Here is a 15,155-nt window from a genome sequence, read left to right on the forward strand (position 1 = left end):
GGCGCCCAGCTCCGGGGAGCGCCCGCGCGTCGCCTCCAGTGTCCGCGTGTGCCGTCCGTTCACATGCCAGTCGCGTCTGACGCGCGAGCGTCGCGGACGCACTTGAACTTGAATCCCATCCCACTCCACGGAGGCAACCCCCAACCACACACACACACCCACGCTCCCACAAAAACACAAGCTGCATATAGTAGACTGCACACACGCGCGCGCGCGCGCGCGCGCGGGGTCCTCCCAAAACAGAGCGTCTTTCATGGAGCGACTCAACAAGAAGTAGCCTCGACACTGTAGGAAACTAGGAAACATTGGACCTCTGCTTGTTGGACGAGAGGGAGGAGGAGGTGTCTTGTCTGCCCGCCGCCTTCTCTCTCTCTCTCTCTCTCTCTCTCTCTCTCTCTCTCTCTCTCTCTCTCAATCAGCGAGGCTACTGCCACCAGAGCCAAGAGTTGCCGTTCCGCGCACCGATGCCAAAACGCGCAGGAGGCGTCAGTGCCAAAGGGTCATTTTAGCGCACCACTGCTGAAATGGAAGGACTGTAGGGAATCCTAGAATAAACAGCAGCCGTTTGACCCCAGATGATACAATCATATCATTAGAATTAAGGAGAGGGAAAAGGGAAAGGAGCCAAGTGAGAGCCATCCCCGGTGGAGCGCTCTGTACTTCATCTGTCATCGCCGGTCGCTTCAGAGGTGGGCAGTCCAGGATTTTTATCTGCAAAAGGTCATTGCAAAACATTACCTACCTGCCTGCGCACATATCAGCTCATCGGCTTCCTAAAACTACACTTTGGCTTCCTCAATCCAGGTGTTGCTTCCTCGGAAGTCGCCGCAGGACATTGTGGACAAACTGGTCTTCCATCGCTGTCGAGCTCCTGTCCGACTCCTCACCTTCCGAGCGCGCGTCAAAGTTGCAGCTGAAGACCACTGTGAATAGCGGACGGATTTAGGAGAGGGGAAAAGTTGCTCACCTGCGACCCAGAGAGGACCGACACCACGGTCCAAGCCGACTCCAAGTGCCGTTCACCGGGCGATGCCAGAGTAAATGCCGGGGCAATGTCCCGCCGCAAGCAGGTGAACCCGCAGCACTTATCGTTGACGCACAGGGAGACAATACAAGGTGAGCTGCAGACTTCTCACTTCACACATGATTAAGTTCACTGGTTTAAATGATTTACACTTTATCATGATTATTATTATTTCTCGTCTTTCTGCAAAAATAAAAGTATTAATAGGGAAATTCAAATCGCGCCCAGGCGATGTTTTTAGCCTTTGAAAAAGCGCCGACAATTACCGACAATAACTGTGATTTTTAAAAGTCGGTTTCCAATGTGGTAGCACTTGTGCACACACAGAGAAAGATGCTAATTAGACGGGCTTTGTGCAAATGTATGGAGCAATAATTGTTGTTTTACACCTTTAAATTTATTAACACAATTCAGTAACATTTGCGCCTTTTGCAGATTTGTGATTTTATGACAACTATAAGGGGACTGTCTGGCTAAGTGTGTGTGTGTGAGAGAGAGACAGAGAGTGTGTGTGTGTGTGTGTGTGCTTGCGTGTGCACGCACGTGCGTCCCGCGTGTACAAGCGTGTAAGCCTTCATTTCATCACAACACACAATTTTGCATTTTTTTTACAGCACATTGCAACACGTGGCAATGTGTGTGTTTCTGTTCGTGAAACATTTCACCTGTTTTCTGAGCACAGGTATTTATTCTGGCATGTCACACTGGCTCACTTGTGTCTTAATTTTTAGGTTTTTTATTAAGTCAAATAATCTTTCTTTCTCTTTCGCTCTCTGTATCACACACACGCACACACACGCACACACACACACACACACACACACACACACACACACACAGAGAGAGAGTCTCAAAAATCTTTGCACATAAAGGCCTGTGTGCACTCAATAGGTAACATTTGAAGAACATAACAAAAACCGAAATTGTGCCGAAAACTAAGTTCAGTCTGCAATCACCCACAGATAAAGAAGACACCACACACACACGCACACACTCTCACACACGCGCACACGGCGACAACAATCTGAACTTTATTAACACAATATTTTAAAACGAAGGGTCGCAGCTCGTTTGAAGCTTTTCAGAGCTGCGACCAAAAATTGTGATTAAATTGCGCAGATTATATCTGAGGGAGGATTTTTTATTTTATTTTATTTTTTTTAGTGGGCATATGATTAAAACGTCGCATAATCCAATTTCAAATCAATTATATCAATCTAACCTTCATCTCCCAGCGCCCTGCTTTGCCTAAATCCAATTTCATAGAGGCCTAATCTGGGTAATTCATTGCAGAAGTTCATGATGTAATCTTTGGCCAATCTGTTTTGTGTTGAAAAGGGTTAGGCGCATTCCGTCCCACCCGACACATTTAGCATTTAGACTAATCATTTATCCCATTCACCTCTCTCTCTCTCTCTCTCTCTCTCTCTCTCTCTCTCTCTCTCTCTCTCTCGTCACTGACTTTCCTCCTATTGAGTGTTCAGTTGAAATAATTACGGTAATTTCAAACGTAAAGAGCAATCAGAAATCCGGGTGTCTGCCATGGCCAGTGTTTCTGTGCAGCTGAGAAAGTGTTGCGCGTCCTCTGCGGATTTTAGGCAGATGACAAATATTGATCCATCCTGAATATTGACCTGACAGTTTAGCCTCTCTGCTGCACCGGTCACCGGTCACAATGCATTTTCGACTGCGCAACAATTCCAGCCTAACTACAGTTTCACCTCGGGCATGTGTGTGTGTTTAACATTTACCTGCATGAATTACGACGAACAGTCGCGACGGTTTGCATATTTTCATTTGTCGTTTGGGAACAGGTACCAATTTGGACTGACTGTTAAATATTTGCTTCCACTCCTTCCGGCCATGGGTCACTTTGTTTGCCATCTTCAGTTACACAAAACCTCACAGCACCTGCTGTGCAGTCAGCAAATTCCTGAAACTGAACCTGTACTGCAGAATGTAGATATTCCCATAATTAGACTAATAATTAGCTGTCACGGATTATCTTTACATTTCTTAATTTCCTTGTCCTGACCTGAAGTTGCGCTCAAATGTCTCCAGGGTGCATCTGTTCCAGCGTGAAGCTTTTAATGACAGGTTTTAGAGATCCTTTTAATCACTGCTGACCTGTCTGCACAGACTCGTCAAACAGCGACTTAAGTTGAGATATTTGCGAATGCTGACAAATGTTTGATATTCGGCTCGATCGTGCTGAGGTCAATGCTGTGCTGAGCATGTACAGTAGGATGCCAGAGAGCTGGGCCACCTGGGCCTGAATCTGGTCCTACCTGTTCTCTCACATGGTACACGCTGTCTCCTGCTTGATGAACTGTGGCCTCGAGCAATGACAATGACCTGAGAGGCACAAGTGCAAGATTCAGGAAGAACTCAACCTGCAGGTATTTCGCCCGTTTGTCTCTTTGTGCTGTCATCAAGGAGGTCAAACGCAATGCCAAAACTGGACTTAGAACAGATCAGCGATAAAACAACAATGTCATTATCATTTATACCCAGTTGTTCTCTCACAGCGGGAACAATGTGTCTCTCTGCACAGATACACTTGCATTTGCATGATGTGCCTAAACTATGTTTACCATATGTATAGGACATCTTAATAACGGCTACATCTGTCTGCTGCGATGGATGGGAGGCTCTTAATGTACCTATCATTCAGTGCCTGGAGGCTGCATGTCGCTGTAGGCTGTTTCCTTAAGCTGGGTGGGTCAGGAGAGGACCAGGATCACACCTCAGGCTGGAGGATCTGAGGAGCCCTGTGGGGAAACCAAACTCGTTATGTCAACACATAACGAGAGCTTTGCATATGTACCGCGTTATTGTCGGAGAACATTTCAGAAACGGAGGAACAAAAACCAAATGGACTTTTATTGTTTATTTTTAATATCTTTAATATGACCTCGTCATTAGGGCGGCTTGGTCCCGAGGTCATGCAACATTTGAGTGTCAGCTGTCAAGACCAGTCACAAGGTATCTCCTTACACAAGTAATAATATGAAGTTTCTGCAGGGTGCCAGCATATATCATCCACATGTCAGATCAGGGGATATTCATGTAACTGAACTCAGCCTGGTGCCCTGCAGCCATGGGCTTGCAGGTCATGTTCTACTCACAAGTGCAGAGAACCTGAATATCAGCATACTTCTGGACAGGCTTTCAGTGGAAGACTATGTATTGGGAATCTACTTGCCAGGCCAGACATCAAGAAGGATGTACAAGTGACTGCAATGAATGTGCACAATTCACAAGCCAAAGAAAGCAGGCACGCACACACACACACTCAGGCACAGCATGTACTGTAAAACAGCACACGTCACCCTCGAAATGCATGACCACACATACAAACTGTACATGTTCCCACACTAACAAATGAGATGAAACAAGCTGTTCTGTCTGAGTTAAATTTGACCTCCGGTTTACAGTTCACCCTTTGTTTTATTAAGGCAAACATCCCCTCGAGGCTTTTTTGAGGCTCTTTCTGTCAAAAATTCAGCTTGGAGTCACGTCCACGACAAAGAAGCCCATCACAGGAACATCCTTATGAGTTGCTCACATGTTAGCGTGGAACGACTGGTGTTAAGTAACACAGGCCTCCCTTGTCCAGAGGCCGGTGTTTTTGAGATCTAATATCAGCATTATTGCAGAGAATCGTTTTCTGGATCCAGACGTGGAAACGCCTCATGATAACTGTTTACTCTCAGAATTGGCATGCTACTTGTGAAACAGTTAATGTTTTCGTATTCATTCGCACCATATGGCTGTCAAATGCTGGGGGACAAACCCACCGTGCGCTCTGCAACACCACAGTAAATATTCACACACACTGTGGTAACCGGATGATAATCTCACAGGAGATGACTGGTGAGCGATTTATGATTTACTGCGAGGCATCGCAGTTTGTTCTCAGATTTTTTTCCCCTATATTTCAATATTATCGAACACATTTAATCTATTTTGCAATGGTATAAAGCTTCTTTATTATTTTTATTATATCTCTTAAAATTGTTTGGCAAATTTGATTTATATCTTCAAATGTCATGCCTCATAGCTTGCAAGTCATTTATAGCAATTTAGTGACAAGTCACAGTCAGCTGCGGAGCCGTATTTTGCTCACTTTCAGGCTGATAATCTAAGATTTATGATAAGGAACGAGACTGCTACAGATTAAATGGTGATAAGATAATGAAACACACAGGCCTGGCCTTACACAACACACACTGTTGCAGCTCTCCTTGGCAGCCGCAGCCGAGAAAAAGGGATAGGCTAAGCGAGGCCGCTTGTTGTTTGAATTTTTGATTGCAACCATCTGCAACGTTGCTGGTGTCATTTATTTTCAATGACAGCGTGAATCTTACCCGACTTCCCCTGTGGGGTTTACACGTTCTTGTCTGTGTCTGTGTGTGTGTGTGTGTGTGTGTGTGTGTGTGTGCATGGGTTTTTAGCTCAGCAAATGGAAGGGGAAAACAAAGAAAGGGAGACAGGTCTGAACCTATACTGTATGGTCGACTGTCATGTGAGTGCCCCTGGCCTTACTCTGCCTTTACCAGCAGAACAGAGTGTGCAGCCGGTATTAAAATGTTGTGTAAGGTCAGGATTCCAGCGTCAACGGAAAATAGTTTCACAGTTTCTGCTTGACGCCGCTCCGAAGAATCTCATCAAATTTACATCATTAAATAAAAACAAATGTTTTGAATGCAGCAAAATGACATTTTCTCAGTTTCTTATTCAATTCAAGGCAGAGCAGAACTTGCCAAACAATGCTGTAAATTTTTCTTTGTCTTCACCTTCACCTTTGGCAACGATGAAAACAACAAAAACAGTCACCAGATTTATTAGAGCATATGAGGACGGACACAACAATTACAGATGAGTGGACAATTAATGTCAGGTGACAGAGGAACCACATATATGCACCTTGGCAGGTTTCACCCATCGAGCTTGTTTTACCTGGCCACGACTGCGCAAAACAATGACCAGGGCGTCACAGGTATCATGTACCAAATTTATCGATTCGAAAGCGATGCAGCTCTAATCGAACTGTATCACAAACATTTTATTATCTGCAATTAAAAAAAAAATTAAAAAAATCTCCACCGCAGATGAAACAATCCCTCGCCTCTGACAACACTGTTTCTTCATTAAATACTTTTTGGCTCGGCGTTTGAATATATTTTTCCACCTTTTACACAAATGGAAATATTGGTGAAAGAGGTCCATTGTCTTCAGCTGTGTCTCCCATCTGGTACATATTGTGCAGTGGCAGTGTGCAGCGGCAGCAGGCAGCAGCAGCAGCAGCGGAGTGACTGACTGACTCTCTCCTCGTCAAGCTGATAGGGGGTGCTCTAAGGCTGCCTGACTTAACTCACACTTGATAAGGCAGAGTAGCAGGACTGTCACTGTGTGAATATGGCTCCGTGTATATGTGTGTGTGTGTGTGTCAGGGAAAGACAGAACGAGACCAAGAGTGAGAAATAAAGTATGTGCGGTATCGTGTTAGACAGCTGGGTTTCATTGCTATCATCACGCCTTCTCCACGATGGCATGTTTGACAGTGCGTCTGCTGTGCTCCTTTACCTATCAAGCATGTTCCTCTCACATAGGAGTTTATACACAGGAATTAGACACTGTCTGTCATGATGATAGGTTACATTAGAGTGCTTTTCTTTCGTGTGTGTGTGTGTGTGTGTTTCCATTTGTGTGTGTTTGTGTCCACAGTTGAGTTTTTTTTTCTTTTTTTCTTTTTTACCTGCAAGCATTCCATGTTCAGTTCCTTCTTGCACCTGTGTTTTTCTCACACAGGTGAGCCTCGGGATAGACGTGTGAGCGGGTTTCAGAGAGGGGTGAGGTTTTCAGAAGATGTCCAACTGATATTCGAGTGGCATAGTGTCAGGGACAACGCCTGCTAATTTACCGCCTTCTGCCCCCTGGCCATGTTACCTAACCACAGGTTAACAAACAGGCCCTACTCTACTTGTCTTGCAGGGAGAAAGTCAAGTTCAAATGGCCAGGTGTCTGTCGTCTGGCTGACTTGATGCTGTCTTTTTCTCATTTGCAACACACGAGGATCGGGGTCTCATGCCACCTGTCTCGTTTTCGACGTCAGAAATGAGAGCACGCCATATTGTTAGCAGAGATCTCCTGCACAGTCCCACTTATATGCATTGCACATATGCACACATGCATGCATGCGCACAGTTACATGGCTTGTGTGAACACTCTGGAACATTGCTTCATGTGAATTATGGTCACAAGCTGTGAACTGTAGGTAAATATGTGTTTGTGTTCCTTCTTTGCCGCCAAAGATTATGAGATGGAAATTATTTGGCAGGCATCCAGGAACCCATCTCCATTTAGAGAAAAGATATTTGGCATCGGATCATCACTCCAGGGCGAAGTGAGTGGACTGGAACGTGTGTGTGTGCGCGCGTGGGTGGGTGGGTGGTTGGGTGGCTGGGGAGGGGGTTGATTCGCAGTTGCAAAGAAATATTTGAAATAATAAAAAAAAATGGGTGAAAATGTGTGTAACAGTCAGCCAGAACTCCGAGCTGAGTTTAACGGTTATGACTGGGAATTTAGAGGAGCAACGCCTCCCTGACAGTTTGAGATGGGTGATAAGAGAGTTTAGGATCTCTGCTCTGATAACTACACACCAAGACACAGGCACACACAAACCAGCACACACCCTCTTTGTCTAATCTTTGCAATTATTCGGGTGTCATGTTTGGAGAAAGAGAGAGGAAGACAGGCAAAGGGGAGGGGTGGGTGGGTGGGTGCGAGAACTAGAAGAGCAGCAGAGACAGGCAGGCGCTGCTATGCTCCTCTCCCAGGCATCAACACCTCTCCCTGGGTACCCGCTCACTCAGACGTCCTTAGAGTCTCTGGAGCTTCAGGTTTCCTCCAGGCTTTTTTAGGGGAGGACACGTCTTCATCCTGGTACATCAGGGTAGTGTTAAAAAAATGGAGGTTGTCCATGAGGGATTTACGTTAAGCTGAGGGACTCAGTCTACGCCATAGGGGACGAGGGGGGGAGAATGTGTAATGGTTATTAATGACCGTGTCAGATCTGTGAAGAATGAGATTTACTCTCTTAACAGGACCCCGGGTTCGGCTTTATAGATTTTCTGTCTGTGGAGAATACAGCGTTCAAACTCACCTGTGTGCGGCTCCATTCATGTACGCACACACTTGGACGTCTTGCTTTTTTTTCTCTTTCTCATTTTTCTTCTCCATGTCTTATTCTCTGATACACACAAACACGAGCACACACACACACACACACATGCTGGTGGATGTGGCCTCCGCTACGCTACACTTTGTTCTGCACAAGCCGGGGCTCCCACGTGGTGAAGGCAGCCGTCTAGCTATGACAGCTCAGTGCAGCAAAGGCCCTCACCGGAAACCCAGCCTGCACCGTGAGATGAATCGCTTCCTGGCCACACACACACACACAAATAGCAGCACAGACACACATATGCATACAGTGTATGTGCCGATTCCCACCCACGCAGATCTCTCACCGATAAGCTGTGCAGGTGTTTGTCTAGGCGAAGTAGCGTTGCAGGGGCGTTGTTTTATGCCATGAAAGTGACACAAGTGTGAACGTAATGATCATCACGTATAGGAGGGAGAGATGGCTTTCATCAGGTAATGTTATCAGGAATAACCAAACCTTGCTGTGTGTTTTTTCTCTTCCTGTGTCACTCAATGTTTTCTTTAACACTTTAAAAAGAAACACAACTGATTTACATTTTTGTCACCCTCCTCTTCCCTTTTCCGTAGCAGAGTCCAATCATGATTCCGGGGCCGGATCTCCATCTCCGGAGCCATCCACCCCCAGCCCGCGGAGGGTGGGACTCGGGGAGCACGATCTGCTGACCTGCGGCCAGTGCCAGACCAACTTCCCCCTGGGCGACATCCTGGTTTTCATCGAGCACAAGCGACGTCTGTGCCGGGGGCCCGGAAACAGGCCGGGGTCCTTCTCCAAGCCTGGGGAGACTGGCGGGGTCACGGGCGTTGTCATCTCTCCCAGGGCCAGGTCGCTGGAGCTGGGTAGAAGGTCCATTCCGGTGGAGGTGGGCGTCCAGGTGACCCCCAGCGGGGAGGAGGATGTGGCGAGGAGCCTGACGCCGGCCAAGGGGATCTGCCCAAAACAGGAGAGAGGAGGTACGGAGGCTGGAACACACTGTACATTTACCAACCAATACACAGGAAGCTCTCTTGTCAGTGTAGACGCACATGTCTTAAACACAAGTGTAGGAACACGCACACACACACGCACACACACACGCTAACACATCCCTCACCTGTCCAAGACAGATTGCTCTCTTTAAAGAATCCCAGCTGCTTGTTGTTTTGACAGTGGCCTTCAGGAGGGATTAATGTAGTCTGGGATGATTTCATTAGAGTGAGTGAGAGCTGCACTGTATGTCTTTTCTGCTCCGTAAAAGTAAAACATCACACACACACACATATCTGCACACAAAAATCACACACACACACACACACCAAACAAACGCACACAGTGGCAGGCCTGAAGGACTTCTTCAGCTGAAACCAATTGTGAAAGGCGAGGAAGAAGGTGATAGAGGAGCCGCCCTAATGTGTGTGTGTGTGTGCGTGTGTGTGTGTGTGTGTGTGTGTGTGTGTGTTTGTGTTTTTTTTTTTTTTCCTTGTGTGAGTGCACGTCACGTGTCAGAGCGTTTGTGAAGAAATCCTGCAGCATACGAAAAAAAAGAGGTTAAGAAAGCTGATTAAAATTCATCTGTGTGCGTGGTGAGGAGAAGGGGATTAATAAAGCAGCAAGGCCGTTCATCTGGCTATGGGTGGGGTGGCGGTGGTGGTGGTGGTGGTGGTGGTGGGGGGGGGGGGGGGGGGGGGGGGGGGGAGGCCTGTAGACTGCCAGCGCTGCAGGGAAACCAGTTCAAAGTTATCAGAGGAGACAGTCACCATCACACCCGAGAGCTGGGGAGGCTATCCAGGATTACACAGGCTCCAGTAGACTAAGAGGGGCTTGGTTAGAGGAGGGAGACGGCTGTATTATAAGTTAGCAGCCAGAATTACATGTAAAACGCTTATACAGTTAAAACAGAAACAGGTCACCACAGTGTCTTCAACTGGTTAAATGGCAGACTTTTACAATCCACTATATTATATATAAATATGATATAGTGCATTCTAAAATCTTTGGAAAGTTTGGAGTCTTAAAAAGTCTTAAAATAAAATAAACACAATCAGATGTTGAACATTATACAGTAAGCTGTAAGATTCACACATTAGAGGAACATAACAGAGTTGTAATAATATTCTAATTATTATAAAAAAAAGTTCTGACACAACTGCCACCACACATCCAATAACTGAGTGGTTATATGAGTTTATAATATATATTTATTTGCAGAAGGAGAACGGATGTGAACGGTGTGAATGGAGATTTTGTGTAGACGTCATGGCAGCAGGCTCTGGTTGTTCCTGTTCACAGCAGGTGGACATTTTATTTGCATTATTGCATTTCCTATTTACAAATCCTTGGAGCAAGCAAAACATTTAAATACCACACTGGTGTATTACATTTAGTTTAGCTGAAATCTAGTTTTCTCTGTCATTTTTACCGTAGGAGTCTTTGAGACGAATCTGATCTTTCGCAAACTGTTTTGCGAATAGCTGTGCAGTTTCTTGGACACAGATTATAGATTGGCGCGTTCTGTTCGTTTCAGAGTCAAAGCTGGTGCAGACATCTTTTGTCATCACTGCAGAGATCAGCACATTCGCACAGTTTCTGTGTGTGGCCAGCAGCTGTGTGTGGTCACCATCTTTTGCAGTGGGAAAAATGTATTCAATCACAAACATGTGACGGCACGGTTTTAGATGTCACAGCTAATAAAAGAAATAAATAAATAAGAAAAACGTGAGAATTTTGTAGAAATTCTTTTCTTAAAATCAAAAATAAAGAGAAGCGATCATTTATCATTCCATTTAATCGGAAAAAGTTGCGACAGGCCATCAGTGTTGCTACATTTTTTCCTCAAAGCAATATGAGTTTTGCTAATTGTCCATTTTTGCAGTTATAATTTGGAAATTTAATGAGCATTAAACCCACCTAGGAGCTCCTGTGAAAAACATGAACTCATTTGGAAGCAGATGCAATGAAAAAGACTCAAAGGATTTTACATGGCATTTTGTCTCTTAGGTGGTCAGAGGAAAAACATTTAGGCAGTTAGCGAGTGAGTCAGCCTGTTAGAGCGGCAGTCAGTTAGTCACTCACACAGACAGACAGTCTTATCACTAAGAGAAGAGCACATGAAAGCCCTCGAAGCCCCAAATGAAAGAGAGGAGGAGAGCTTTGTTCAACACATTAGATTGCCACTCAAGGCAGTCTCAAGTTTCAACCAAATTAGATTACATTATTAGGTCTAATTAAGTCCAACGTGTTAGCAGCACGCGCACGCACACACGCACGCACACACACGCACGTCATCATTTGCCTCACGTGGCTCTGAGAACTTTGCAGTTCAAATATTTGCAGCACAGGTGATGAAAAAAATGAGAGCACGTATCGCGCATAACACAAACCTGCACACACACACACAAGCACAGAAATGCACATGTGCACATTATGTGCTCTTGCGTGCATGAGATGCCTGTGCTGCATGCATGACTCTTAACCCTCTCCTCACCTGGATCTTTTTTTTTTCCCTTCACCTGGTTGTGTTTTATAACATCCTGTCTGGCCTCTTTGTCTGTCAGCCTGCTTGCTTAAACTGCAAACACGCTGCAAGGCTAGCAGATTCAACCCCAAAAGGTGCTAACACGCTCACGTGCACACGCGCGCTCTCACGCACACGCGCGTGCAGATGAAAAATGGCCCTTCTGTGCCCTATTTTATTTTCCTTAGGTTTCTCCTGCTGATGCATGCACTCTGCGTGTGTGTGGGCTCCGTCAGAGTATGTTAATAAGAGTGTGTGAATTTTGTATACGCGTACATGCGCGTGCAGCGTCTGTGAAGAATGATGCGTGTCACCAGGCAAGCGAGGGGTTGTCGCTAGGGGAGCGTTGCCATACTAAGGCGACCCTGGCCCTGCTTTGAACCCCTCCCAGGACGGCTGCCGGGCCCCCTCTGAGCACTTAAAGACATCTAGTACATAAGGGCGAAGTCACATCATGACAACCTCTCTCTCCCTCTCTAACCCTCCGTCTGTCTGTCTCTTTCTTTCTCACTCACAAACACTGTGTATAGAGATCACACGGTAAATATTTCATGAGATCATGTGAACGACAGCGACATCCTCAAACATCTCTCTCTCTTTTTCTCTCCGTCCACCTCTGATCTCCCCGCTGTCACTTCTGTGGGCATATCACAATATCAGGCTAAGACTGTATAAGATTTTGCATTGATTCGTGGTGTTTTTTTTTCTTGTTTTTATTTTTTTCTTTAAGCTGCTTGTAGGTTCAATGCGATACCGATACTGCTGAACCAAAGTAACACTGGATTTATGATCAAAGAATTTAAATGAGGCATCCGCCACTTTAGAACTGTCACACCTCCACATACAACCTTTCTGCAGGTGTGAAAGTGTGTTAAAGGGCGCAGGAGCTTTTTAAAGTGATAAGATCAGTTTTTGTTCTTGAGCCAATCTGCAGCAAGGATTTTTTTTTCTTTGACCAAAAATGACTAATTCCTGGATAAAAACATGTGGTGGAACCTCCAAAACGTACCGAAAGTGAGAACGACCTTTGTGTCCAAAGAGGTCAAATTTGCAATGTTCGACACTTGTTTCACATTCCAGTTTCCACACCTCACCACCGGTGTGGATTTGAAGGTGTCTCTTTCCTCTCTTCTCTTCTTCACTCTCTCTGTTTCTCCCCCACTCTTTTCTTTTTTTTTTCTTTTTGCCCCACCACCCAATGCTCCTTTAATCACCTGGCTTGCTCTCATTTCCATATTAAATAGGCTTTAATCATGAAAAGCAATCAGGCTTTTGCATATTCATACCTTCCCCTGTACGCCGGCTTCCCTGTCTCGCTCCAGTGCCAAGCAGCCAGTAATCAGTAGGCAGGCGGCGTAATGCCATAGCCCCGGCCCATCGCATGAAAACACACACACTGTGTGAGTTAGAAATAACTTCACATGCTACTTACGTATTATCTCGACTCCAGGAGAGAGAGAGGGAGATAGAGGGAGAGGGAGAAGGGTAAGCGATAAAAAAAGAAAGATGGCGAGACTGATCCCTGATTTGAGCTGCGAATATTTGTACAGAGGCTCAAGGAAAAGTCGATTTGCATAATGACTTTGTAGTTTTGCATTAATCACATTTGCATATGAAAATGCGTTAATTACTCCTGATGATTTTTTTTAAAACTTGCTTCATTTGATGTCCAAGCTCTGGGGTTGTGATTAGGGGTTACATGGTGGCAGTTGTGTAGGTGGTGTGTGTGTGTGTGTGTGTGTGTTCAGTGCGTGTGTTCACGCTTTTGCATTTCTGGTGCAGTCTCTGTGTGTTTATGTGCTCTTACATGAGTGTTTTGAATGCTTGCCAGAGAATTTATCTTGTGTCTGCTTTTAGGCACGTGTGTCTCTTTTCATTTTGTCATTTGTGTTTATGCATGTGTGTGTGTGTGTGTGTGTGTGTGTGTGTGTGTGTTTCTGTGAGTGACAAATATTTCCTTATTCCTCCATGGAAAAAAAAGAAGTACACTCCATCCTCGATTTAAATACACAACATTTTTTTTGGAATAACATGAACATGCCTTCATGATAAACCAACTCCTTCTCATGTGTTTCTCTTTTTCACTTTCACTCTGCAATAGGGGGAAAGAGAAAGAGAACCCGACAAACAAGATAAAGTGATGTTAGAGGTGTTCATACGAAGAATATGTCTCACAATGTCAACATTGTTTAGAAATAGAATAAAGGACGGTCCTTTTAGAGGTTAGACTAGAGGTTAGAGACATTTTCATCCAGTTTTTAAAGAAATAAATTAAATACAAAGTCCAACCATATCCAATACATCCCAGAGCAATTACTCCCATTTTATGCATTTTGTTTTTGTGTATTTGTATGCACATAATTGCATATGCTCTCACAGAATGCTGCATGTGACTCATTCTGTATAAGCAAACATACAGTCATCCCTGCACAGCTGTAGTAAGCACTGGTTGAATCTAAAAATGGAATAATGCGCTGCACGCAAATAACGTTATTCGTCACTGCAATTTCTTAACTTAATGCTAATGAGGGAAAGCAGCATGTTGTGCTAAGATTTCCGAAGATTTGCACATGAGCAGTGATCCTGCGGAAACACGCAGCAAAAGAAATCTTTTGCATTGACTTGAAATTGAAGGTAAAATAATTCAGTCGTTTCCATTTGCGGTCATTAAGTCCCCATTTATGTCTCAGTGTATGAGCATTTGCGTTCACATACACATTTCTGTGTGTGTGTACAATTACAGTATACGTGTTCCTACCTGTGTATGGGCCCCTAGAGTTGTTGGCTCATAACACTGCGCCTCAGACAGGACCACCCCAGGGGCCGTCTGACTCTGCTTGTGTGTGTGTCTGTCTGCTATATCCAGCAGGGTCAACTAGGTCTATAAGAGAGCTGCTAAAATGGCACAGCTGCACATGCACACTGCCACGGCCACCTGACACACGCTCATGCATGCACTAACCCCCCCTCCAACACACACACACACTCATTTTCACACACAGATAGAAGTGTACGTTCAGACATTTATGCAGAAAAATGGAAACTCATCATGCATGCGGGAATGCGCGCACAGATAAGAGCCGCACACACGAAACATGTGCGCATGCAGGAATGCATACAATGACTCCCACCTCACAGTAAGGCCTGCATCTCCCACCAAACACACACATGCGCACACACAGACACATGCACACACACACACAGCTTAAAGGCTCCCACATGAAGGCATCAAACGCTCCACAGCCAGCTTTATGGCACTCATATGGCAGCAGATTTGATATTTTCCTACCACAGCGGGGGAATAAAACTCACCACTAATTTGGACTGCGAGCGCCACCGCTAACTTTCAGCATGTGCCGACTGACTGTGTCTTCCAGATGTGTGGACTCTTTGCTCCTTAACAGCCTTACTTA

The 15,155-nt window shown here is 45.3% G+C and overlaps 1 protein-coding gene across 5 annotated transcripts in view; it reads left to right on the top strand.

Annotated features, from left to right (window-relative positions):
* The first annotated feature begins 445 nt into the window (after nucleotides 1-445).
* bcl11bb (BAF chromatin remodeling complex subunit BCL11B b) overlaps nucleotides 446-15,155 on the top strand; it is a 30,035-nt gene continuing 15,325 nt past the window's right edge. The window contains exons 1-3 of one of the 5 annotated variants that reach the window (XM_041958745.1): nucleotides 446-720; nucleotides 805-1,116; nucleotides 8,819-9,202. In XM_041958745.1, coding sequence (XP_041814679.1) covers nucleotides 1,053-1,116; nucleotides 8,819-9,202 — 448 coding nt within the window. In that variant the 5' untranslated portion in view covers nucleotides 446-720; nucleotides 805-1,052. Of the gene's footprint in view, nucleotides 1,117-4,823; nucleotides 4,901-8,531; nucleotides 8,684-8,818; nucleotides 9,203-15,155 lie in introns of those variants that run through there. The other 4 variants (XM_041958744.1, XM_041958746.1, XM_041958749.1 and 1 more) reach the window with 4 other exon arrangements.

Source organism: Chelmon rostratus, chromosome 18, assembly GCF_017976325.1.
Source record: "Chelmon rostratus isolate fCheRos1 chromosome 18, fCheRos1.pri, whole genome shotgun sequence".
NCBI lineage: Eukaryota > Metazoa > Chordata > Actinopteri > Chaetodontiformes > Chaetodontidae > Chelmon > Chelmon rostratus.